The 27,187-nt window shown below is 39.8% G+C and overlaps 1 protein-coding gene across 2 annotated transcripts in view; it reads right to left on the bottom strand.

Annotated features, from left to right (window-relative positions):
- The window catches only part of BRAF (B-Raf proto-oncogene, serine/threonine kinase), an 82,796-nt gene that overhangs the window by 25,039 nt on the left and 30,570 nt on the right, over positions 1-27,187 (bottom strand). For both annotated transcript variants that reach the window (XM_042795311.1, XM_042795312.1), the window contains exons 4-8: positions 12,990-13,093; positions 12,161-12,263; positions 10,700-10,848; positions 9,425-9,544; positions 723-882 (exon numbers count right to left, since the gene is read on the bottom strand). In XM_042795311.1, the coding sequence (XP_042651245.1) occupies positions 723-882; positions 9,425-9,544; positions 10,700-10,848; positions 12,161-12,263; positions 12,990-13,093 (636 nt within the window). The remainder of the gene's footprint in view (positions 1-722; positions 883-9,424; positions 9,545-10,699; positions 10,849-12,160; positions 12,264-12,989; positions 13,094-27,187) is intronic.

Below are 27,187 nucleotides of genomic sequence, written 5' to 3'. Positions count from 1 at the left end.
CTTAAGGGTAAAATATGAGCTGCACGCACTGGCAAAATTAGAAGGAGGTTATTGCGACCGACACTTTGAAAGACCCTAGCTGGCCTTACACCTAATATCAACCCTTACTATTATTTACAAATCAGCATCCAGAAATTTTAAAAATGTGGAAAACAATTTAAGCGTAGTAGTTTCTGAACGCTCCAGAAGAATGCTCAGAACAGTATATACTGGCCTCTTGAAACCCTAAGGAACATTCAGGAAATCTGAACTCGGCTGACTGCAATAATTTAATTTTCTTCAATGCCAGAAATGTTACTTGAATTACAAATACTGAACATCCCTATCTTGCATATAAAGAAACGTACTTAACATACAATGGTTTGCAAAAGTGGTTACTGGCTCGCATGCTCTTAATGCTGTCGTACAGCTAGCAGCACAAGCCTTCTGACTAATGACAAAAAAAAAAAAAGATCGGTGGTTTGTGGTAGAAAGTTTCTTTAAAAATGAAAGGACAGGACCGTCAGAAGGCAGTTCTGCTTTTCAAGAATGGGTAATTTGCATTCTCACAGCTTTCAACAGCAAGAACGTCTTCCATGGGATCTACGAAGACTCTGACAGACCACCAAGGATTAGCTTAGAAACACAGCACTCGTGTGTACGTGCAATAAATTTAACACACTGATATTCACAAGGGAAACATCAAATCTGCTATTCCTGATCCAAATGTTATGAATACTTACATCAATATTGACCGGCTCAATTGTATTGATGTGAACATTGGGAGCTGAAGAGGATCGGTCGCGTTGCCCAAATTGATTCCGATGGTCTTCATCTGCTGGTCGGAGGGGCTGTGGGATTGGAATGGATTTTGAAGGAGAAGGACTAGGGAGAATTGGTGGTCTGAGAAACAAAGTCAAGGAAAAAGAGGATTTAGGTCTACAAATGGCTTCAAATACCGCATAGTGGGTGTGGTAAGTCCTTTTCAACTATAATAATACATACATTTAAAACAACTGATCTAAAGGCCTACATAAAAACAATTCATAATGAACCATCTCTAGTCCCTTATGATCAATTGCAACAACTCTCTGCTGCCCCAACTACCTAATTACGTGCCTGTGAAGTGTTCAGAGTTAAAACAAAACAAAAACTACTAACATACCATACCAAACCATTAGTAATAAATCCCGATCTGAAAAATGCACGTAGTCCAACGTGCACTGCAGATGGCAAGATGCTCTGTGGTTTCCTCACTTCAGACTTAATGCAATACACTCTTTTTCTAATGGCAGTCCATCGAGAAGTAAAAATGCTTAACATGTCACATCAACATTACAGTCAGAAGACATCACAAAACAAATTCTACGGATGGGATCACTGTTTCACGAAGAAAGACTGAAAATTACATACTGATCACTCAACAGAACTGATTAATATTATGGCCAATGTAATGCAAATTATTGATAATAGAAATAAACATATCGCCTCTTAACCTCAACGTTTATGAAGTAACTTTGTATAGTGCAACAGCATTTACAGTGCTACAGTTAGGCAATGCAATAGATTTGACTTAAAAGGTAAGTGTTCAGGCTATACAGGTAAGTTTTCTGAAGAAATGCAAATGCTGCCGGTCATAAATGTAGATAAAGTCTTTAATGTACAGTATCATGAATCACATTTGAAAGACAGAACATCTAAACACTTGCTTTTTTGTTTGTAAGACGGCAGAATGTCACTTCTTTGGTTATCTATTTGTTCTGTTTAAGTACAATAAACTGGCATTTATCTCTCATTCAACTCAAGGTCAGTCACCGTTAAATCTAACAATTCAATTTAATGGATAGAAGGCAAATGGTCAATGAGAAACATTTGCCAACTATGCCGAAGAAAACTTTATGTTAAAATACACATGACATCTGACAACAAGGTTTTTAGAACTTGCAGAAAACCCTCCAGCCATTCGATTACTCCTGGGTTAGTTACCATGCTCACAAAGGCAGTGCCCAGGGGGAAAGGCTTCACAAATAAACCATACGGGAGCACAGAGCAGCAACGGGTCCTGGTGCTGCCTCCTGTAAGTGAACGCTCCTTGGTCTCTCCAAAGATCTTTAGGGGCAACTAACATTTTCGACAGGATCTCTTCACATTTTTTCAGCAACGGGTCTGCTTTAAAAGACTATTACCTCTGCTTTCATTGAAGAGTTTAGGCAGTTTGGCGCTGATCCCAGAACTCAGTGCTATCTGTATCCTAAGTACCTGTCATCGTTTCCTTCCTGGCCAAGTCTCACAATTGAGAATGGGGAAACACAGCACTTACGAATTAATTCAAATAACAGTCTAGTAAAGTCTTGTAAAAAAATACTTAGGTTATGTTTGGAAAGTGGGAAGGGAGAGCGGAACAAGATTAGATAGGGAGTTTAACCCTGTTTAACTTCAAAGAAAAATAAATAGTTACCTATTGTCACATGACAGAATATAAATATTGGGAAGACACTAGAAAGCAATTAAGTGAAACTGCCAATAGACAGATCTCTGAGAAAGGGCCTTGAACAGCCCAGCATTTCAGAAAACGCTCTGAATTTCCGAAACATTTTTTAAATTGATGTACATATACGTAAGCTTAAGTTTTCATTCGTTGCTAACAAGTGCATTTGTGTAAAACCTTTTCTATTGTAGATGAAAACATTTTGAACTCCCAAACATTTTTGTAAGGAAATCATGCAACTAGAATGCACATCAGAAGATGGGACACTGCACAGATACAAACACAGGACTTTGGTTGACATTCTAAGGCACTGTATTTTCATGTTAAGGCAAGTGTGTCAGATGCTGCGAAGAAAGGTTTCAGAAGAAAAGCCTAAAAAGTGTTTCAGGCCAGTACAATCATTGTTGGGACAGCTAACTCCTGCTCAGGCTTCCTGAGAGTTCTCAGTAATAACGAAATTAAGAGGAATGTGTAACAACAGTAATCAGATCTCTGCACTAAGAGTGACTGCACAACAGCATTTGAGCTCTGCCACACGATGAGAACAGAAGCAATCAAATTTTCTGTGATCATGAGTAAGCCAAGGGAATAAAAAAAACCAAAAAAATTCAGAAATATTGTTTCAATCACATCCTCGTTTGAGTCATAAATGGTCATCTGCTAAGGGAATCTGCAAATACTTCTGTATTTCTGGTCACAGGTCATCATGCCCGTCATGATGCTAGTGCAGATAGCATGCTATGTCATACCATGTTTGAAAACAATTTGAATAGCTTTTTCTACTCATTAAATTCTAACAGGAAGAAGTTTAGATCTTTAGAAAATAATTACAGGCTAATAAAAGTCTTTTTGGAGTCTCTAAACTATTAGTGGGAGGATCTCTGGGATTTAAGACACCAAAGAATCCAGAGATGGGAATCTCATAAGCAGTTAGGCCTGTGCTCCATCCATACAATCAGGATTTCATTAATGAGTGTCCTTGGGACACTTAAAAAAAGGTAGGTTATTTTTTGCTAAGCGGGAATTCTGCTTGAAAAAGGTAACTAGGAAAAAGAAAGTCAAAAGGGCTTTGCTAGCTGAGATGGCCCACTGAGATCACAAGGCCAGAAGAGATTAGCACCAGCCACTGCCTGTGTGTGGCAAAGGCTGCGTATCTTGATCTGCATCAAGATCTTGATCTACAGAAAACACTTCACCGCAAAGAATGCAGCAATCCCCTCAGCTACCAAAAGCCCATTCTTACAGTATTTCTAAATTTCAATTACTCTAGAAGGGTAGAAGGGACACTGGAGCAAAAAGGACCAGCCATCAACATTGGGAAGAGCGTGACATTGTCTGTTCCAGGCGAGCTACACAGCTAGTTCTGCAGGCTATGCAAACATAGTGCCAGCAAATATACCGCCAAAAAAAGAAAAAAAAAAATCAAAAAAACATCATGAGGATCAGAACACATCTGCTGCAAAGTGCTATTTACTGTAACATACATGTATAGCAGGCTGAGGTTTAAAAAAGCAGCAGCTTAAATACCAGGATCCAAGTTTCTGTTGCTCCTGTGGCCTTTGTAAGCAGTTAACAGTCAATCTCCTACCTAGAGGAGATCTACAAATAAGAAGGTCAATACCCTGACATATTAGAGAGGTTATACCACCTCATCTTGCACACCTCCTTCCAGCCTCTTAGATGTGGGCATTCCCTTAACAAATGACTCCCAGCTTCCCAGGCAACAAGCCAAGTTGTCAAATCTCGATTTAATATGCTACAAACTCTCCTGGTAGAACCTGCTTTTTCCTTGGACCATGTATTTGGGATAAGCACATTGCTCCCTCCCTTTTTGTCAAGAAAAAACAGAAAGAGGTTTCGTCAGGGGACAAGAATAAGTGCAGAGAGAAGTAGATTTTTACCTAATCACACAAGTACCAACATGTCTGGATTTACTATTCTACAAAACTGGGTTCATGGGAAGGAGCAAGAAAACTGAGAAAAGTGCCCACACATGCTGCTTTTTACATAAACAGACAATTCGATAAAATCATGCACAGTACCTCCACCAGATCTTAGAACTTGCAATAATAAAAGTTAATTCAATTCACAAACACAAAAGAAAATTTTAATATAGATTTTTCTCTATTTCCTTGAACTCACCAATGCGATGCATCATATATTTAAGAGCTGGTCTACTCAGGAAAGATTTTTCTTAAGAGAGGTTTGTTTGGGCTTCAAGACTTCTGTTTGGATTTTTATTTGGCAAATACTTAAACTGAAAATTCATATTCACCTAACCTCGGTTATAGGGTGTGTGCCACTTCTCTTTTAAAATTACAGTATCTCTCCTGGACTGAGATTTTTCTTCTCCCCCCCGCCAGTCTGAACAAGTGCACCTCAGCTTAGCCACAGAGCTCAGTGTAGTACACACCGTTCACCTGGTAGACTGCGTACTCATACCCAAGTCAAACCTATTGCAAGCTAGCGTGCATAGCAAGGCTTTTGTTGTTGTTGTTTACACCAGAGTACAACTGCCTTTGGTTTCGGTTACTGCCGATAATGAAGAATGCAGTGCACTTCCATTTTTCAAGCAGTTTCTAAGCATGGCTAAAGATCTGGGATACAATGGCATTTCAGCTACGCTAGCAAGCAGCTGAACTGTACATTTTGGAGGCCAAACATGTTCTAATTTAATTATTGTGGTACTCCACAGGTATTATCAGAAGAGAAGGTATTTTGTTTTCTTTCCCCATCTCTGCAGCCTGGAAATAGTGAATAACCCCCAATCAACATTTGGGTAAATGACAGCAGTGCAGGTTTGCAACTGCAAGCAGATCCCTCTTCCAGCATCCTGCGGAGCCAGTCTAAAAGCACATGGGACAGAAGTGTAACAGTGATAACTTCATATGGATCACTGCATTTTTCTGTACCATGATAACCTGTTTTCATCCATGTTGGCTTGCAGGCGTAAAACAACCACCAGGATTATCAATGGTGTGCATTTATACTGGCCTTTGGGCCTGGATCAAAGCGTAGCAACGCTCTCCTAAAAATTTCTGATAGCTTCATGTACCAGGGGCTATCAAGAGAAACACACAGCCATCAGTCCTCCAAACCAGGTTGCAGTTCACTATCATGTTTTTGCAAATAACGTTTTGGGGAAGAAGAGGCTTCCCCCCATCTGTTCTACAGACTAAAGATGATTTTTCTAAAGATTCCCATACCAGGCCTTTTCTGCTCAGCAAGAATGCACATCAAGTTGGATATCATAGGAAGCTTGCTAACATTTACATGGAGTGGTCTGGAAAAGGTCTGGTGCCAGAAATTTTAGGGAAAAGTTCATCATTGTTTTATCCAATAAAACAGAAAGCTTTTGCTCACTTAAACACATGGGGATCTAAATGGTGTTGAAGTACCAAGTACAATATTGTCAGACTGCATCTTTGTTTCACTGGCTTTTCAGAAGCTTTTCTAGACATTTAAATATCTTCAGCTGAAGCAGAATGATCAGTGAGCATTTGGAAGACAGAAAGGAAAGCAGAGGTGTTTAGTCAGAGGCTGAAGCCTGCTCTGAGGCAGGGACTGGCAAGCTTCCAAGAATGGTGCACCAGACAGTCCCCCTTCCTTTCTCACATTTAGAAGATCAAGCATGTTGGGAAATGTTGTTTTTCAAAGAGCAAAGACGTTGCCAACCTGCTCACTGGCAGTGTTCTGCCTCAAGCAAAGCAGATCCTTTCAGTTTCTATTGGGTTCAACCCACCTCTGTGCTGTCCAAAGTCTGACCGTGCACCCCCTTACCACCCACTCCGCAGGTTACTTACCCGCCGTAACATCTCCCTCAGGAATTTGCTGGGTTTTGCCCAACCGCACAACATCTGAGAGAACAGATGGAACTTGAAAAAGACAACTTTGGAAGATTCTGAGTAGCTAATCTCTCCCTTTTTCATCTCTCTAAGATCCAGGGAACTGCATTCACAGAAATTCTGTGCTCATATTTTACGAGCAAAGATACAGAAGAAACTTTATGATAGTGCAATGAATGAAATGAATACAATGTATTATATACAGTTTGTGTACTTCACTTTTATTACAAATGGCTATATTAGGGAGACCTACAAGTTAATAATTCTTTCCAGTTAAGTGCAGATTATTACTAAAATGACTGCTTTGGCACAACAGGATAGTGCAAACTGAAAGAACTAAAATGGGACAAAGGACCTAACGTGGAGGCTGGACACATTTTGATAAGAGATTCAGAAATGTGCAAGTGGGCCTGTATGTGCTCCCTTATCTTGGGAAGGAAGGTCTGGAGGGACTGCCTATGCCTTACAGTTGGACGAGTGAAAGGCTACAGGTCTGCATTGCTTTAGGATGGTAAACGTGAACAAAGTGAAACAAAGTTCTCCGGCATGTTTAGCAGCTTTTGCATCATGTCCAATGGTCTTTTCCTTTATGTCCCTTTCTCTTCTCATCTCCTCCATTTGATCCCCTGGCATCTTCTCAGCATGTCACGCGCCTTTGCTCTTGAGCTTGTCTTGCGACACAAACTCCTCATTGCTTCGGGCGCTTCGCCTGCTGCTGGGATCCCTTCTCAAGGCTCAAGATGAAGAAGGATGTTTGCCTTCTCTTTCCTCAGGTTTAAGGAACGATTAGTAACATCCCTTCCTCTGTGGGCTGAGCCACGCAAGATGCTAGGAGAACAGAAAAAAAAAAAAAAAATCAAAGGAACAATTATTAAACTAGTAGGTGCTAATAAAGCACTAGCTGCTCATATTTTCAATCCCATTGCTCAACGAGTCTCAAATTTCAACGCCTTATGCTTTTCCCAGAGAAGATAAGCACAAATGTCAGGTTGTTTTTTTTTTTTTTAATTCCAGTTGAGCTGTTGTCCCATATTGTAGCAGTAACATTTAACAAAACGGTGAGTAATTATATATTTTTATAGACAAGGCCAGCATTTTTTCTTTTTTACTCTAAAAAATTCAGAGAAATTGTTATTTCTACAACTATGTCTTTAAAAGGCAGAGAAGTATTGTTCAAGAAAGTCAAAAGGATTACTGGACAAAGGTACAGACAGTGCTATATGTTCATACAAAAATATCTGAGCTGCTTCTGGAGAAGAAATACTATAAACACAGATGCTTGGGGAAAACTGCATGACTTGAACATGCATACTACTTATGAACACCAGCTGACAATCATACACCGTTTTCAAAACAAACAGAATTTTGAAGGCATGATGTATGCCTTGTTTTGTTTAACAATGAAGTGTGCAGCAAGGCAAAAAAGCAAAAAGTAGAAAGCTAGAAACCTGTCACAGCTCCTGCAACCACAAACATTTACAGACACAACACTTGAGAAAAGCTCTTTAACCTCAACTGGCAAGTATATTTACATGTTAACATTTATATACATGTGAAGTTAAAAACGTTAAGGCATTGACCAGCTTTGGTCTCAGTTTTTCCTTTAATTTTTTACTTCACAAAACTAAGACTGCCTGACGTAGTGCATGTATCAATTAAGATAATCCATCCTGTTGTATCCTCACAAATTGGTAAGAAAGCACAAATGTGAGGCAGAGCCAATTGAAAAGCAGGAAAATTTAGCATATACCAGTATTAGGATTGGGACTATATAGTGCCTTTGGCACCCACAGGTGTTCATCACAGTTGGCATGAGCTAGCTTCTTCACACATTAATAATTCTAGTCTGTTTATAATTTCAGCTGTAGCATGAGAAAGGCAGAACCTGCTTAACTTAGAGAACCACAACAGCAGCCTTGTCCACAATCTGCTGTACTAACTAACACCCACGGGATACAGAAGCAACATCCACTACCTGGAAGAGGCATTTCCAAATTTACTTGAAATTGCACAAAATAGTACAAATAAGAACATCACCTCTCTTTGTACTTACCAAATGAGGTTCCCTCTGCAGGACTGTCAATCTATTTTCCTGGGAGACATCATATTTGATCTTTCACAAAACAGTCTTGGCTGTCCAGGCAATTTATCTTCTAGTAAGAGTCCGTACGTGCCTGCGTAGCTTCCAGCCGCGTTTCTGCTTTAGTTTGGGCACAATGCTCACTATTCCAAGAGAGCCTCTCTGCCAAATTCCGTTCATCTCCACGCAGCACGCATGTCCTAGGAATGTTTTTCTGAAGGCTTTTGTATTTGGTGGTTTTAATAGATCTGCATCAGGTTTCTTGATTTTGATAGACATCCTTGAGTTACTCTTTCCTGGAGATTTGTTCAACTATCTAGTGCTGGGCGGTGTCACTGATCTCTTAGCTACTGGGAACATAACCTAAACTCGATCACTTATCTCTTCACAGAGAGAGGGTCCACAATCTTTGTTGGAAACACAGTGCGTGGAGGCTGTGGTCAGTTTTAGAAGTCTAATTTTACAAAACCTGGATCTGCAGCAAACAAATGCTATAGGTATATCCCAACGTCTACACAGGAGGAAGACAGCTGGTCTGGAGGACACTGAAGCAATGTGTATGTGAAAAAGCTACTAAAGCAGTATTATGAACCTGAAATTGGCATCTGTTCCCACCAATCTTATAGTGTCGTGGCTTATTCTGAAACAGAGGTATGTCACTTCAAGGCCAACAAGTTGTAGTTTGATAACACAAACTACAATAATTTCTGAGGATATCGTTTTGGGTTGTATTAATTTTAGGTATAAAATCTTTCCAGTTTAGACCAGGTCTAAGCTACCATGCAGAAGAAATCAGTTTAACAGGTAAGGCTCCAATTCTACAGACACTTATGCACACATTTAACTTGGGTTCATTACTAATTTAGATCATTCATGTGAATGAAAACATTCACTTCTTGGAAGTTAAGCATAGGTATTTGTATGACAAGCCAGATTACAAAAATGTAGTGCGTTGCTAAGCAGTATTTTGAGTATTTCTAAGCAAACAGTACTGAAATGTTTCGTTATTAAACAGCAGGAATAAGGTCATACCCAACAGAATCTGAGGGGGGCACTGAGGGGTACGATCCAGATGCTGGGGTGGTCTCTCCTAAGGAGGCCTCCTCCTGCGGTATGGGGTGATGTTCAAAGAACTTGGAGACAAACAGCAAACTGTGAGGCAAGAACAAACAAAAACAACCTAGCTTGTGCAAAACCCAGAAGCTTCATAATATAATGCTCAAAGATTGAAAAAAAAAAAAACCAAACCAAAACAAAAAACCCCAACACACCTCACTGATCAAATTCTAAATTTTAAGATAAAGACTACACTAACACATTAATCTGCAAGATTTGTTGAAAATATTATTTACTTGACAAAAGACCAAAAGATCATGCCTTAAACACACCTTTGCAGAAAGTAATTTTAATCTTTTAGTTGAAATTGCTAACATCTGGTTCCTCAAGAATGCACAACCTATAAGTATAGGTTGAGTACACCGACTTATTTTAATGTCTGCACTGATACAATGCCAAAAACCAAATGCCAAATTGTCAGAATTATGTTATCTGGAAGCCCTGAGCACAAACTCTAGTGATGCCCAAGGAAACAGTACAAATACTAATATAAGCAGAAATTGAATTTATTATTGAGGGAAAAACTAGCATTTTAAACAACTCCTTATATGAAAATCTATTTAAAAGACTTAATAGCCTCTGCTGAAATTGATCAAATAGAACACAGAGCCAATTTACACTAGATGTTTAACCAACATCAAAGACTTACACAAACAGATCAATAATTAAATTCAAGAACCCATGACTATTTGGGACATTCTCTTTTATGTTTCTTACCTAGGCAAACTCACTAATGGTTTTATTTTCAATCACTGTAAAACCACCAGCAATTTCACCATATTAAACTAGTGGCTCAACATTTTTTTCAGGTTGAAGAGAATAAACCCTCATCTAAACATTTAAACAGTGCCCTCGCCATCACATAATAAAGAACCAGTTTTGATTAAGAGTAACAACTGTGAACAACGAGAAGTCTGTCTGATAGTCAAGTGCTCAGCTACCCCATTCATGCCTCAAAGAAAGCATTTCATAGTCCAGCAAAAAAAAAAAAAAAAAAAAAAAAAGAACCGGTTGTCTGAGCTTGCACAGAAAGAATATGAATTATGCAGTCTCATAAGAACAGTTGAACTCCTGTATTTTTTTTCAGGAACCTCCTCTGACTTCCTGAATTACAAATTTTAACATACGAAATCACTGACAGCTGTAAGCTTAATAAAAGGCTCAACTTTAAAACCAATTGTGATTACTTACTCAAGTTGGTCATAATTAACACACATCAGTGGCACTTCTGTACTACAGCGCTGGTGAAATTTGTAGCCACATGTCTGGCACCGAAATCCCTGGAAAAGCAGCTTTCGACAAAAGTCGCAGAATGCTAACGTGAAGAATGTTTTTCGTACCTACATTGTCAAAAATAATCATAATTAAAGAGTCCTCCTGTAAGCCTAAGATAGGTTATTTGCTTTTACCTCCCTCAAATACACTTAAAAGCCCCTTTTTTGTTGCTGCAGCTACAGTTTTCTGTATCAAATAGATTTATATAAAAGATCGTCCCCTTTTTGAAATAGCTGCATGCATTACCATTCTCTTTCAACTATCTGTTAGAATTAATGCTTCGCTTCATGAGCAGTAAGAAAAACAGCAACAAACCTGAAGCAAAACAGTGCATTATTACCATGCCAGAGACAAACATTCAGAACTTAACTGAATACAACCTATAAAAACCAAAAGTTGCTGAAAGATTATCTCATATTCTAATTTTTTCAGGAGCCAAGTGACATTTCTATCCATCGCTTACAGGACTGGAAATACACATATGGCTTATATATATGGCTTCTATGTGTGGTTACATATACAGTTGTAATTTTGACTACTGAAACTCAGAAACATTTAAAATTGCAAAAGGGTAAATATAAGTTATCCCCATACTAAAGGGGAGAAAAATAATTTAGTTTCATTTTCAAATTTAGCAGTACTTGGCATTAAAACACATTCTAGTTGTATTACTACATGTAATAATCAAAATTCCTGAAAGGTATCAAAAAAAGTTAAGCCTACTAGACCTTCATCTAACTAGCCACAGCCAGACTAGCTTGTTTGAGTAAAATAGTTTAAGCAGCTTGCCAATAGAATTTTTTTTCTTTTAAATTTAAATAAAAATTCTTTCTTCTCAATATGACAAACATTATTTCCAGGATTTTGTATGTAGCTGGAACCATTTAGATGGATTCTGTTTAGCAGCTTCCATTTACTTGGTGCCTTATCAGGTCAAAACATATTTGTGCACTAGCATCATTGATGATGTCAGCACCGCTCTGGGAATAGTTAGTTCATTAGTTAATTGCTGCTGCAGAGCCAGCAGGGAGGCCCAGAATACATTTTATAGATACAGCAATACAAAAATAGTAGATTATTATTACAGCTCTGCAATGCAGTGCTGATTTAATCTCCCTACATTTATAGATTTTAGAGGGTGTATTCCATCCAAAAGTGAAAGTTTTAAGGGTGATCAAGTACTCTAGCATCACTTATTTAAATTACAATTCTCTCTAATTCACTTAAGCTATTGTGATTAAAAACTTCTTTTGCAACCCCCACCACATTCCACAGACATAAAATATTATTCAAAGTTGTTAATTAGAATTTGAAAGTACAAAGCTGATTTAACTCTACTCATATTTCGTACTCCATTTCATAAAAACCAGTACATACAAAATTGTGTGTTGTAAGTGGCACATTCTCCAAGACTTCCACATGCAACTCCTCTCCCGTGAGCCAGGAAATGTCAGTGTCCCAGCCAATTGGCTTCTTCTCTCTAAAGTGTAAATAAGCCGTTCATTAGCACCAGCACACAAGCCCTTGCAGGTCTCCTGCTGAAAATGTGAGATTAGGTATAAAGTTGCACTATGGGGCTTTGCTACCCTGTCTCTAACTTCAGGTAACTTTGAAGGTAAGAATTAAACTCCGCACATACCAAGGAAAGCACAACTTCCTGGACAAACTGCATGAAAGAAACAGATTTTTCTTCCATCAGCTCCAGTAGTGGCTGATTCCTTAGTTCCAAGGTGACAGACACCTTTCTGATCACATAAAGTGCTTGTGAAAGTACCTGTTCCATGAAAGTTCCAAAGAGACAGCTAATTTTGTGCAGTAAGATAATTTATGAATTTTTTAGGGCTGAGAACTTATTTCCCCCCCCCCCCAGGAACCCTATAGTACTTTCTTAACTGAATATAACTATGTCAAATAAAACCAAAAACTTAATGAAACCTATTCAATGCTTGTTTGGTTAGCATGAATTTGATTAATGAGTGTTTTGCCAGCAGTCTATAAGCTCATATTACTCTGTATTTTGCCTGTTAAATCCTTTTCTAGCAGTTTGTAATTCTTCTTAGACATGTCTTCAAGGCACAAATTTAATGCAAAGTATCACATCATTCTGAACTTTGAAAATAACTTCCACAATGTTGGATAATATTTGCCACACTGAGTAACTCCAAGAGATTGTAAGAGCAAAAAAATCATCACACGTAAGCCATACCCATCTTGTATTCTGTAAACAGCACAGCATTCTGGAATAAGACCTCTCATCATCAGAGCTTTCTTTAGGCTGTCTCTGACTGTCACTCCACATCTTGCTGGAACCTAGAGGTGAAATATAACAGAAATTAATTAAAACAAGTTCCAATTTATCCCCCCAAACTGATGCAAACATTTTGACCCTGAAGTGCTAAAACCCAGTTTTCATGATGCTTTACAGCTTAATAGGTAAGAGTTTTTCAAAATCTTTTCTGTACTGCGGAAAATTTTATTGGTGAAGAGTACATAAGCAATTTACCTCACTTAGAAGGGAGAGTAAACACTACATTTCTGTTAACATTTGGAATGAAATCTTGACCCAACTCCAGAAGTGACTTTCCAACTCTTCTCAGCTTGAAGGAAGTGGAGACACAGCACACAGATAGCTAATAACTACATCTATAAAAAGTTCAGGCCAAGCTGTAAAATTAAGTGAGGCAACAAGCCAAGTGGAATTACAATGGAAGAATTAACTTGGACTGCACTCAAAAAACCATTATGATAAAATGTAAGCATTTTATTTTCTGTTTCTAAAATAGAAGATAAGCATGCAAACAAGTAAAATAAAACAATCCTCTGAGTCAGGCAGACCATCACCTCTCACTTTAACCTGTATGTGCAACTCGACAGACATCTCCTATTTGAAAAACATACTCCTCTCATCTGTTTCACCATTTGAAAAGTTTAAATATCTGACAGGATGGGAAGAAACGAGAAGCACACTAAAAATAGCCAAAGAACTGCAAACTATGCAAAGTGAAGACATCTTCCTTGCCTCTACTCTAGCTGTAGGCATATCTTAGAGGAATAAATATACAATCTCTAGGTATACCTGTGATTTAACAGTGTATACTGTCAAGCCATAAAACCAGAACAATATGTAATCTGATGATTAAGCGTAGTTAAGGTGTTGCGTGTTACCCGCTTACTATTTCTAGAACTCAGTAGTGAAAATATGTACACTCTGGGACATCTCCTATAATCACAGACAGCACCTCAAACATGAATCAAAACAAAAATCCCACAGACTTCACCAACCAAAAAAGTCTGTCTGAACACCTGACGCTCAATTCTAGCTTGGTAATGGCCCAAGCCAGAGCTCGCAGGAACCAAAGGCAGTCTCTCAATCAGCTTCAGCTGGCTTTGGCTCGGAGCCTAGTTTTCCCTTTTTGCACTTACATTTCCATGGGTATTTAGGGGCCCTATGTCCTACTTAAGGATGACAGTGAAAAGTAGCAGTCTATTTGAAGCAGCTTTGTGAACACCACTTGAGGTTACGCTGTATACTGCATTTCTAGAACTCAAACATATGTTCTCTCAGAAGAGACACATTAAAGGAATATTTTGCTACACAATCTTCCTCCCATTAATATGAAAGTGTTTCCTACAGGATATTTGTGCATTTCATCTGGTCAACATGTAAACATTTAAAAAAGGGAATCTCTACTAATTCCTTGGAAAAAACATCTCATAGCATACTGCTACACAATCTTGATATTCAGCCTTAAGTGACTTTGGTTTACATATTCCATTACTTCTTAATGCATCTTTTTTTTATTAATCTAAGTAACATCTTCCCATCCTAGAAGTTAACACTGTGGCTTTCAATCACTTGTACATCACTCCTCCAGCACAGAGCATCCTTATTTGTTACTAATATCTGTCACTGGTATTAAAAGGGAGCCTGAGAGCACCTATCATCATCAATATTATCAACAACTTTCCACTGTAAAATTCAGCCTTTTATTACTTAAGTCTCTACCAAACTAATCATTCACACTGGAACGAGCTGTTCATAAGGTCATTCTGTGACCCCTGCTCCCGACCCCTGGCAATTAGTTAGCCTAACTAGCACCATTTTCTGAGGCAAGCAGCCATTTTCCGTGTCAGAGTGGGTCACATATTCATTCTCTTCCCCCTCATTATCAGGCCCTTGTGCCCCAGGCAGACAAACCAAGCCAATTTCTTCTTCCCCTCCCTACCAGCCTCAAGGTTCCTGGGCACCAGGTCCATTACTCAATCCCTTGCTGGCCTCAACGGTTCCAGGCGCCCGGGGCGGTGGCGATGGCCCCGTCACAGAACAGGGAAGGGTAACAGAGCACTGTCTAGAAAACCAAGCAGCTGCTGGTCCTAAGGGGGGAACTTGGACCAAAGCTGCTGCTGGACAGTGAGAACTGGGACCTGCTGGTAGCCAGGGACATCTCCACTGTCCTCTGCTTCCTCCAAGGAATGAGGGAGCGACTCCTGACCTTTTATATGAATTTCCAGTCTAGATTATCATTGTTATATTGATACAGAAAACAATGTATTAAAGATTTCACCCAACCTGCAGAAGGTCCAGGTGATCAGCAATTTCAAGTTCAGTTATATTATAAATTCTGTATTGCTCTACTTATCCTGTTAGGAAATAAAGCTTTACTTGTAGCCATGATTTAGTGCCATCATCATTCTGCCAAGGATCCCTAAAAGAACCCGTCTGTCCCCTCAGTGTCCAGTGACAAGTTTTCCCTGCCTTCAACAGATGTATATTTATAAATGCAGAGTAAATGCTTTTAAAACTTTGACTAAAATCTCTGAGGATTTCAGAGGTGTGCTCCAACCTCCCACACATGTCAGGTCCAATCATGAGCCACTTGGATGGAGCAAGCAAGTGTTCTTCAGCTCAAGGCTATTTTTCCTCTAAGCACAGCTCCCTCTGGATTGAGGTAGAGCCCCCCCAGACGCTTCAGGCCTACATTTCCAGCAACCTCAGTTACTTCACTGCTCATATCCACGGTGGAAGAAGAAATTTAAACACTAAGAGGGTGACAGACAGACTGCGGGGGCAGGTGGGGGGGAAGAGGAATGAAGAAAGCCAGAAAAGTTGTTGGGCATGAGGGAGAAATGGGAGGAGGGAGGCAGGACAAACAAGAACAGGGGTTAGTATGTGTATACTGGGAGAGGGCATCACCATCAGCAGGTTGGTAGGAAACAACCACACAGGACAGAGGGAAGACAGACTGAAGAGCTAAATGAGGCAGAAGGCAGGAAACAAAGACACAATGAACAATCACGTAGGGGGAGAACTGGATAAAACAGCCGGGGAGGCAATGGAAGCACATCCTGAATAGGAAGGTTTCATTTCGTGCTGTGATTAGGAGAAAAGGTGGCTCATTTTGAACAAGGAGCACCAGGGGGAAGGGAGTGCCCAAGAAAGGTGTCAGAAGTGAGCACAGAGGAGGGAGAGGTTCCAGCTTAGACGGAAAACTTTAAGGCAGTAGGTATTAAAAGTAACCAGGTAGTAAAGGTGACCAACATTAAAGAAGAGATGGATGAAAAAAAGGGAAGGAGCCTTCTGCTCAATGGAAGACATTTTCTTCCTCCAGCACTGATCCTCCATAAAGGGCGACGACATCCTCCAGCACCTCATGAAGCAAAGATCTGCATGACTAATCTGAAAGTTACAACTCTATTAATGAATTACACCGGTGTAAATAACCACTTCAGGTGATTTTTAATATATTTTTTTTTCAATTGTGCTGAAAACAAGATCTATGAAGTTACAGACTTCCTTTTAATACATCAATAAAGTCAGAAAGGCAACCTCTCAAAATTTGGGAAGTATCAGAATGAAGGTTGCCTACAGCAACACAAGTGCAATAGGACTGTGAAAAATATGCATTTAGCATCTTGTTCACTTATCATTTGCTATTCCTCAGTATTATTCCTCCCAATCACCTTCATTAAAATCTGAGACACATTTATGCAACTTGCAATTAGAAACACGGGTAGAACATTTGTTCTCTTCAATGCCATTTGCAATGAGATCCAGCTAAAAAACAGTTAGGGAACTGTTTTGATTAATTTCAAAAATCACCAGGATCCTGAATCAGCATCCCATTTAGAACATTCTCTTATAGAGCTCCTGAGCAGAGAAACAGAAGGCTAAATTAAAAGAACTAAATACTAGAATAAATCCCTGGAGTATTGATTAATCATTTTCCCACACTGGTACAGTACAGTCTATCACCATCTGTGCATGGAGCCCTTCAGCCCCCTCCTCCAGTCTATACCAGCACCTGCTGTAAAGCAAAAATCTCACCCTGCAGAGCATTCCCTCTGAAACCTCTCTTTTCACCCCCATCCTCTTCTCACACCCAAATCATGGCAAAGTTAAAGAAATATCCTGCTCCAGGAAAATGATTTGGAGAGCGACTTCATCTTAAGGAAGAAGAAAACAACCAACCAACCAAATCAAATTATTTTTTCCCAGCTCAGAGACAGGCTCCCCGAAGCTGGAGTTTCACAATAAGCTCCCCACTCAGCCCCGGGCAGAGGGAGTGTGGGGCGCAGGAGCCCCGGCGCGGCGCAGCCCCCCGAGCCCCTGGGCTGCCTGCCAGGAGCCGGCAGCTCCAGCACGGCAGGCGGGCACCAAAGTGGGTTTCTCAATTCCATCAAGAGTTTTGACAGGATTCCCACAGAGCGGTTTAACTGAATCACATCGGTGATTTTTGATAAAATCTGTTCCCCGTGAGAAAATTTCCAATCTACTCTAAAATACGCACCCTTATGACTGCAATCCAGTAAATGGAACAAAGCTTGCATTTTACTGAAACAATTTTTTTTTAATGTTTTGAAGCATATTTATTGAAGCTAATTTATCTTTTTTTAAACCCATTTTGCCCATGTCCATCCATTATCTTTTGATCCCTCTGTTTTGTAACTAACAGAATCTAAATATGTCTCAACAACAGTTACCACCTAGAAATTCATCCTACTGGATCAGGGGATCTGTTTCCAAATTGTAATTGCTAAGGGTGTTCTTTTTAAATTACTTATATACCTAAGATTTGTAGATCTGAAAAGGTTTAGGTTTTCATAACAATTTGAAAGTTGATTCAGTAAACTATTTTCAAAAGTGAAGAGCACAAAAGAGTATGGGCTATACAATACTAAGGAATAGTACAGAAGCTGCCAATCCAGACTGCAAGATGTGCTCAGTGTGTAGCTTAATATACCAGAAAAAGTAATTTACTGGTACATCCTGCATCTTGCAAGCAGGGATTCATGAAGACACCAAAACACATGCTCGACTTTGCAAAGGTGAAGTCCCAAGGAAACGAATTAAAATTATCCCAGATCCTAAAAATTCTCCAACCAGAGTCTTACTACCTAAACAGATTAAACAGAACTATAGCACTTCATCTCCTCATTTCTTTTACTCATGTGAACTATTTCTATGGACAGTAAGTATTCAAAACAACACGGCTGATATATATTTAGTACTGCAGCCACAAGCATTTAAGCAATGCATAATAAATGATTTATTTCTGTAAATCAGGTCATTCCCAATTCAGTAAGAAATTCAGGGCTACATCCCTAAATAACTCTTACATCACTTTTCTAACATCAGAGCAGAAACTGGCATAGTCTCAGTAAGTTAAAAATGCTTTCTTACACCAGTGCAGTTTCCAATATTTTATGGCAATAAGGAGATAGGAGAGACTGACAAGCACTTCAAAATCAATGTAAAGGTGTTCTCTGAAAGTGGAGAGGCTGGACAGCTCTGAGTATCTCACACTGTACTCCTCAAAACTCCTTAGCTGGTTCTGTTTTTTTTTTCAGCCTAGCACTGTAGTTCAGCTCACTTCAGACAAGTGGTATGTATGTATGTAAGGTTTGTGTAACATATCTTAGAGCTTTAGAAAAATTCTAAACAGTTAAACTGAGTACAGGGTAAAACAATGAGAATATTCCAAGTAGGATGGATTTTGAAATATCACTTCAAAGTACCGATTTATTTATCTCAACACGTACACCTTAAAAGATCACATTTTTTTCACCCCTGTTACCCACATGACTAAAAAGTGACACCAACATGCTCACAGAATTTAATGTGTTGGGAGAAAAATAAGCCAAGATATCTTTTTGCCAGAAAACTACTTTTGCCTTCTCATGTGTTAGGTTTTCTGGTAAAAATCCAAACGCGAGACCCACATTTAGTTTCTCATTTTAGGTATGAAGGATAAATGTTTAACCAGATCAGCCACTTTTTACAACACTAACAGATAAAATTAACCCCCTCTGGGGCAAAGAGCGTCATCACTGAACATCACGTCCTCTATAAGATGAAGAACACTGCTTTCAGTCACAGCTGTTCTGAATTTCAGTGCATGATGCTCCAACCAACTTCCAGGAGAAAGCAGCATTTAAGAATACTCACTCTTAATGGAACACAGTAGTAAGAGAAACGGGAGACAACTGCATTGCACTAAATCTTGTTTCCAAAGGAAGTTGAACAGAATTTACCCGTTTTACAAATCTGTTACCATTCCATTAAATGCATCCCATTAAACCTGCAAACATCACTTCCCAGCACCCACTCGTACCTCCAACACGATGAAGGGGTACTCATTTGTAGAGCACAATGGATTGATTTATGTCAATACAGAAATATTTGCTCAAGAGTACACCATCACTAAACCACACTGGATTAAACCTGCTGTGCCTAGTTACCAGCAGTCTCCACACAACCATTTCTCAAGCTTTTGAGGGACAGCTCCCAAACTGTGTTCAGAAGAACACTGATCATATGTAAAGTTACAGCAGGCAGTGGGATCATCGCCTTAAAGTTTTAGTTAGGGTGAATACCAGGGACAGAAGTTGTGAAGGCTGACAGTGACCGGCTAATGAAAAAAAAAAAAAAAAAAAAAAAGGAATTTGCAAAATACTGCTTCAGACTGAAAAGAAACGCTCATCTAGAAAAGTATCCATAGCCACTGTATGGGAATCAAAACCTAAGTCCTTGAGGCTTCTGTTCAAGTGATGGAAAAGTCAGCTGGCTGCTCTCCAAACCAAACCCCAAATGCATTAGAAATTTCAAGTTACAAAATAGTTTAAATAAATCTTTCTAACAGGTCAGACCCAGAGTCTGCTTACGTAGCATCCCGTCTCAGATCATCACACTTCAAATACTCCAAAAGCAGGGGGGGCAAGAAACTGTACCACAGAAGGGCTAGAATTCACATCCCTCGCTAAATTGTTGCAACTGATCCTATAAACAAATGGCTACTTTCACCTCCAGGTAGTACACACATTCTCCGCAAATATTAATGCTCTGGTTGGTTAGTTCACTTAAACAACACAAGCAGCCGTGAATTTAAGTATGACTTACTAGACATGGAATTAAAACATTTCTTCCAATTATTTTCAGATCTGTGACTTGTATTCCATCGCGCTGAATGCCTAACACGTCACGAGGTAAAGGGAACGCACTCCAAACAGTATTTTCCTCTGTCATTCATTATTTTCTACAGACAGACTTTTCATTTTGTAAGAAACCGCTAAGCTCTCCTTATTTAGGGAATACTCTTAAAAAGCAGTGATCAATGTTGCACGAGGCATTCCAGACGACAAGCCATTGATTTTACAATGGCAAGTTTTCAATGTTGTTTGACTTGGCAATTTAAGACTGTGTGTCAATAAAATTCAAGTAGATTAAATTATTCGCTTTTCAACACATACAACGTTTAATTTATCCAACGCTGAGTTTACCCTGCACAGCGGGTTAACCCCAGTAGGCAGCTAAATGCTACCCAGCTGCTTGCTCACTCTCCCTTCAGTGGGATGGGGGGAGAGAATTGAGAGGACAAAAGCAAGAAAACTCCTGGATTGAGATACTAGACAGTTTAAGTGAGAGGGGAAAAAAGAAGGGGAAAAAAATTCCTACTGATGCAGAAGCAGACCAGCAGACTGATGCCCAGCCAGTCCCTGAGCAATAGCAACTTTGGAAAAACTCCCCCTCTGTTTCATTGCAGAGGATGATGTTACGGAATAGCCCTGTGCTCAGCTGGGGGAGGCTGTCCCCGCCGTGTCCCCTCCTCAGCCCCCTTGCAGGGAGCAGCAGCGGGCCACGGGGAAGGCCTTGGCCCCGTGCTAACAGCTAACACAGCGCTGTGTTATCAGCTCCGGTTTAAGTCATCAGTCGAACCCACTGCACTTTACAGCTTGCTGTAATGAAAATTAACTCCACTCAAGCCAGGCCCTGGTACAGTCTGCTGTAGCACTGCCGGGCACCTTGCTTCCCTAAACACCTCCCAAAGGCATTTTCTTCGGGCTTTCCTAGATGTGGAGGACTTACTCGTGGCAGCTGTAAAGTCTATTTCCTTGTACAGCTCCTGTGATGTAATAAAATTTCGTTTGCTTACCGACAGCCTAAAGAGGTCTTCCATGGTTACATTTCTTCCCAATGAAAACCGGTAATTTAGTCTTTAATTTGATTTTGCCTTTCAGCAATAGGATAGGTAGACCAACGGTTCTCCCTGACAATTTAAGTATTTAAAAATAATTTAATACATCTGAAGTAAAGCCTACTTGAAAGTAAGCTACCGTTTACTTCATTCTACCGGTCTGTTCATATGATGCATAAAATTCTGAAACATTCAGATGCATTCAGCAAGGCTCCACTGACATAGGCTACAAATAAATTCCAATTCTGCTGCATGTTTGATATTACGTGAGAATTTCTCATTGTTTTTGATTAGAAAAGCCTAATCATGTTAAACCAGATGTGTAACTAAAAGCAAGAAACTAGTTTATTCAGCTGCCTGAACATCCCTTCTCTCAATTTTCTTTATACTTGACAGGTGAAACTGGTAGGACAGCTTGAACGCCTATAGAAATCCAGTGCTTACTACTCAGTAAGCTTCAGGCACAAACTAACAGCATAAACTCCAGCAAGTAAGATGCAAATCTTAAGTCAAAAGAAACGCATCAAGTACCAGATTTAAAAACAGAACGTTTGAAGGAGCCCAGTTGTGCATGCATGATGAATTAATTTATGCTAGAGAATTTAGGTAGGGTAAAAATATCTGATTCTTCCAGTCTTCATGACTGCAGACAAGACCACATGATTGCTTGCCTAATTAAAAGGCAGATGTACTAATTATCCAAGGTGTGACAAGAGTGAGAAACCTGAAGGAAGAGTTGTCCCCGTGCACAGCATGCACAGTCCTGTTTAGTTTCTGGAAGTCTTAAAAATACAAATTCTCCCTTTGAAAAGCTCAGTCTCACATTTGCATTTTGAGAACTTTCTAATACATATATACCCATGACACTTACATGAAGCATACCAACACATAAAAAGGTGGAAAAGAACTTTATTGCCCAAATTTATGATGAGTTTTTACACAGATCACCTGTAATTACTCTCAAACTTAAAAAAAGCAAAACAAAGAACAACCAAAACACACAATCTTCTGTAGTCGAACACAGAAGAAAGGAAAACTTTTTTTAACCAAAGTTTTACTTTTAGTTTAGAAGCTGCCACAGGAAGCTTTTAGGCCTCATGGTGGGTGAAAACACGTAGTGATTTAATTCTTTCTAGAATCTGCAGACATTTGAAGTACTTGTAGGCTGCCAAGCTTTCCCAAAGCAGGAACAGCATCTGCTACTCTTTTTTTGTTTGTTCTTTTTTCCCCTCCTAGTTCCACTGTCACTACTCAGACCGATATGGACAGCAATGAAATTCTAAACGACCAAATCCACTCCTTGCTCATGCTCACAGAACAGCACTGGAGCTGCGAGAGGATCCCCTGTGAACTCACTGAGCAGAGCAGCAGAGACTACTTACCACCCTTACAACAAACTCCACCAAGATGGTCAGAGAACATGAAGCAACCATCTCCTCTGGAAGGCAGCAGTGTGCGGCAGACAGCAGCAGGTTACATACAAATTAAGAGGAAGAACCCTCACCACCTGATGCCTTTCAACCATCCATCATTTTTTTTTTCTAACTTCCCATGCTCCAGCATACCATGATTCCAGGACTGCTCATCTGCTTTCAGACTGTTCCTTCCCACACTAAGTACTTGGCTGGAAGAGATTTCTTGGGTAATCAGGATCATTCAGTGTTGCTGATATAAGCAAGTTACATGATCTTGTTCATAAAGTACTTGAGTTGGAAGCCCCTTGACTCCATTCTCTTCTTTCTTACTAGACTTCACTACAACATCAGAAAACTCCTCATACTGTTCCTATGTTATGACTGATTTTAGCCATTTGTTGTTGGACCAGGCCTTGCATTAAGTGGCTTCTCAGAAACCTTTATTTCACCCAGTATAGCGAGCTAGCATGTGGCAGATTCAAAGACCAACACGGAACATGATCACTTACACCACAGATAACCGCGCCCATGGAATTCCTTACCACAAGAGGCAAACTTCTCGTATCCACAGCATGGGGTTCATGGAGATTGGATGGAGGTTACCGCATAAAAACCACATAAATGAATAAAATTCCTGAGTGACAAATTGCTCAAATTTGGAAGACAACTCGGGCAAAGTATCACACATGCCTGCCTCGTTGTACTTATTCATTGTGACAGAAATATACTCCAGGTATGTCCACAAAAGATTTATTCCATCCAAGGTCTCAGAACACTTTCCTGCAAGGGACCAGCCACAACTGATGTGCCACGGGAAACCTGTCTAAAAAGTCTTACGGCCTACGGTAACCAAGCAATCTAATCGGTGAAATTCCTAAATAATTTTAACTGTGTTGTCAACTATTACAGAGGAAAGCAAAAATTGCAACAGTCCTTGCAACTGAGAACGAGAGTTTTTTCCTTATCCCAAGCCTACCAGTCCCAAAGACATGCATTAGATACTTTACCTGGGTGCTCAAAAAACAACAACACACCCCCAAACACTCAAAGAAAAAATAAAAAAAAAATAAAAAAATTTGCACAACTAGAAGCAATCCCCAAAAATGCTTAAATCTTGTCCTGTATGCAAATACCATGTTCCTGTAGTCTTCACACTCATAGAAAGCTGTTTATGCTTATTGCTTGGAACTCTTCCTCTTCAGTTAATTTTAAACTTTTTCCATTGTCTTCTGCCTCTTACATTAAACTGAAGTTATCCTATTGAGATCTTTAATGTCTTCTTCCCATACCTCTGGATCAGCCGTTAATCCTCATTCGCCATGAATTACTACCCCTCCCCAACAACCAGCTCTATGTCTCTTTCTGTTCAGTAGTATGAGTGTCTTCTGCTTCCTTTCTCTCTCTGCTTGCACCTTCAATCATATAATCAAGTGATTTGGAAAAAAAAAAAAATAATCCTAATCCACAACACAATGATCTAAGGATCCCACAAGGTTGTGTTCTCTTCTGGCTCTACACATTGCCTCAGAAATCTCACTGGTAAATGTAAATTGTGCTTTTATGCTGTCACATTACCATCCACTTCCCATACAAGACTATCTCCCTTCCACCAAAACCAATTCTCAGCATCTAATATAATCTCTCAGACTTCTAGCAGCCAACTCAATGTCAGAATTCCTACCTCGCTCTCCCATCCAAAAGCTCTCCCCTCCTTGGCAGTTTTGTTACTATCCAGCCCACAGCCACTTAAATCCCTAACCCAAACAAGCTTTAAACTAATTTTTCCCTACATTTTTCCCACCCACAGTCTGGATAAACCTTGTTGATCTGTTCTGCAAAATAACTGACAATCTCAGGTAGACTTTTACCATCTGGCACTTCTATTATTTCAACATCCTTCTCTGGCCCAGAACAGAACAAAAAAAAAAAAAAAAAAAACACCACACATAAAAAAACCAAAGCAAAACAAAAAAAAACCCAAACCAAAACAAACCAAAACACCCCCACACAAACTTATCCCGGTCACATCTATGCAGAATGCTTCTCCAAAGGACATTTAACTTGCCAGTTGAACCGTGTCACGGAGGAAAGAGGAAGTATACGTATTTCAGACATTTCTCTATGGATTATGGGCATAAATTTGGTACTGCTTTCAAAAAAAGTTACATTCTAACCTTGCTTTGTTGCCAGATGATGCAAGATGCTGACTTCAACTGCTGCTTGACCAGCAGCAGTAGGCTCCATCACTTACTGGACAGGCTTTCAAGGAAACACCTTCACACCTTTTCCTACATGAGAAAAAGCTTTCTATCCAACACTGCTTTATCGTGACACGTACAAAGAAGCGACATTAGCTACACTACCTATGCACCAAAATCACTTAACACTGATCAACATGGTCTTACTTCTTTGTACTCCATCAGTTTCCTCACATTATGTTCCTAATTAGAGCCAGCTCCAACAGATGTATTTGCCTGAGCCTACACACGGCCAATACTATTAATAAACAAAAAAGGTAGAAAACTCAAGTAAGAAGGCAGATGCTAGTCAAAAATGTAAGCATTTCCCCAACCACCACCATTTCCTGCATTTTTAACATCTCGAAACAAGCAGCAGAAGGCTGTTGTGATATCTGGGACCATTTCGGAGTACGATCGAAGATAAAGGAAGAGATTGGTTCTCCATTACCAATTTAATTCCAGTCGCTTTCCATTAAGCCAGTTTAAGAACTATCATTGCATTCCCAGATAAAAAGAAATAAAGACTCCTTAGTATCTGACGAGGTTTCTCACCTCCTGAAGCGGGTCTGTGGTTGGAGGTAGAAACTGAAAATATTATTGTGATCTTAAAGATTTCTTTCAGAAGTAGATATTAACTGAAAGCAGTTACGATTGGAGCGAGGAGAAGCTTGATGCAACACTGGAACTTTACGAGCATCTCTCTTCTCCCAGCTACATGCTTGTTTGTAGGACACATTTTATCCTTAGTCCAACAGCCACACGGAATGGGGACTTGGTGGGGAGGAGACCCTAATGGCAGGTACCTTGTATTTTCACAAGGAATATCCTTCCTACTTCAGCCCACCACATCTGAAGCTACCCCATATACTTGAAAACTCTAAACTACAATTGTGGCTACCTAAGCAGAAGGCTCAGTTCATGGGCCCCAGTGAGACACCACAGGTCTGTTTCTAAAGCCAGAGGTTATGAAGGAAGACTAAGACACGTGCAACACTTCCCTATCCATTGAGAGAAAAATTAAGTGTAGTACAGCAAGTAATCTCAGTGTTCACTGAGAGCTGCTGGGTGGTAAACTATCATCTGACTACTTGCTGTTAAAACTGCACTGTAACCTGCAATCCCTTCCAAACGGGTTTGCTTCTGGAATTTCCTTAGTTTTCAACCGACTATGTGTAAGATCTATAAATATTTCAGAGTAACTACATAAAGAGTCACCACACAAGAAATTCCTGACTTTCTCCATAATGTGAGCACTGTTTCAAGTTTCTAAGAAATGAACTTCAGCTCCAAGGCCAATAACCCCAACACTCAGGAGTTTCTATAAGCACGATTTCCCAGCTCTAAACCAGAGATAATGTATTAAGTCTACTAAAAAAAAGTTCAACTTAGTAATATAACTAGATCCAAGTAATGTGTAAAACTGCAGTAAAAAGTCAGCTGTCTGCCTGAGCCAAAGCTCAGCCATTCATTTGCAGTATCTGCTGACCAGACCCTGAGTATATATTTCCAATTTTTTATTTTGAATAACAATTTCAACCAAAAATATGTATCTCCTAGCAAAACTGGAGCCGACTACCACCTTGCTATACAGTGTATGAAGCTGAATCCTGCCAAGCTGAGCTTTCAGCCAGTGATCCCACGTGTAGCTCATGCCTCCCTGCACCTGCAGGCATGTGGTTGTTTACGTAAGTGCATCTACACACGATTATGTGAGACTAAAGGGACTTGCATCCTCCCTCCATCACTAGCCCGTCTCCTACTCTTCTGTTGGTACCATCTTCTTACCACAGCAGTAGACTACCCATTTTCCTGAAGTGCTACTCAGTGTCTCACAAGCTGGAAACCAGCTGCAGGGCTAGACTGGTAAGGCAAATGGTGTTTAGACTCCAGCAGAGAGCTGGAGACAGGAGCAAGAGCCTCTCCCTAACTACACCCCACTTAAAAACACATTTGTCTCCCATAGCCAGGGGAAGAGCATCTAGATCCAGTGCTGGGAAAAACCCAAAGCTTAGGGAAAAAAAACGAGATGAAATACTTGTCCAGGAAAACAGTCTCACACATGTTTTGAGCACATCAAGCCGGTCTGCTACGGTAACTTAAGAACTTAAAGATGCATTAGTTGAAGACAACCTGTTTTACTTTGATTAGTACTGACCAGCAACATTCATAAAACCATGTCTCAGATGAGGCAAGACAGTTCTGTACTGGACCAAAATTGTATCACCTGGTTCATACTGAAATTCAGTTGCCTTTTTTTCCTAACTTGTAATCAGATCT

This window comes from Tyto alba, unplaced genomic scaffold, assembly GCF_018691265.1.
Source record: "Tyto alba isolate M040663 unplaced genomic scaffold, T.alba_DEE_v4.0 Super-Scaffold_21, whole genome shotgun sequence".
Taxonomy (NCBI): domain Eukaryota; kingdom Metazoa; phylum Chordata; class Aves; order Strigiformes; family Tytonidae; genus Tyto; species Tyto alba.
Note: the sequence above shows the minus strand (reverse complement) of the source record. Positions and strands in the feature narration are given on the sequence as shown.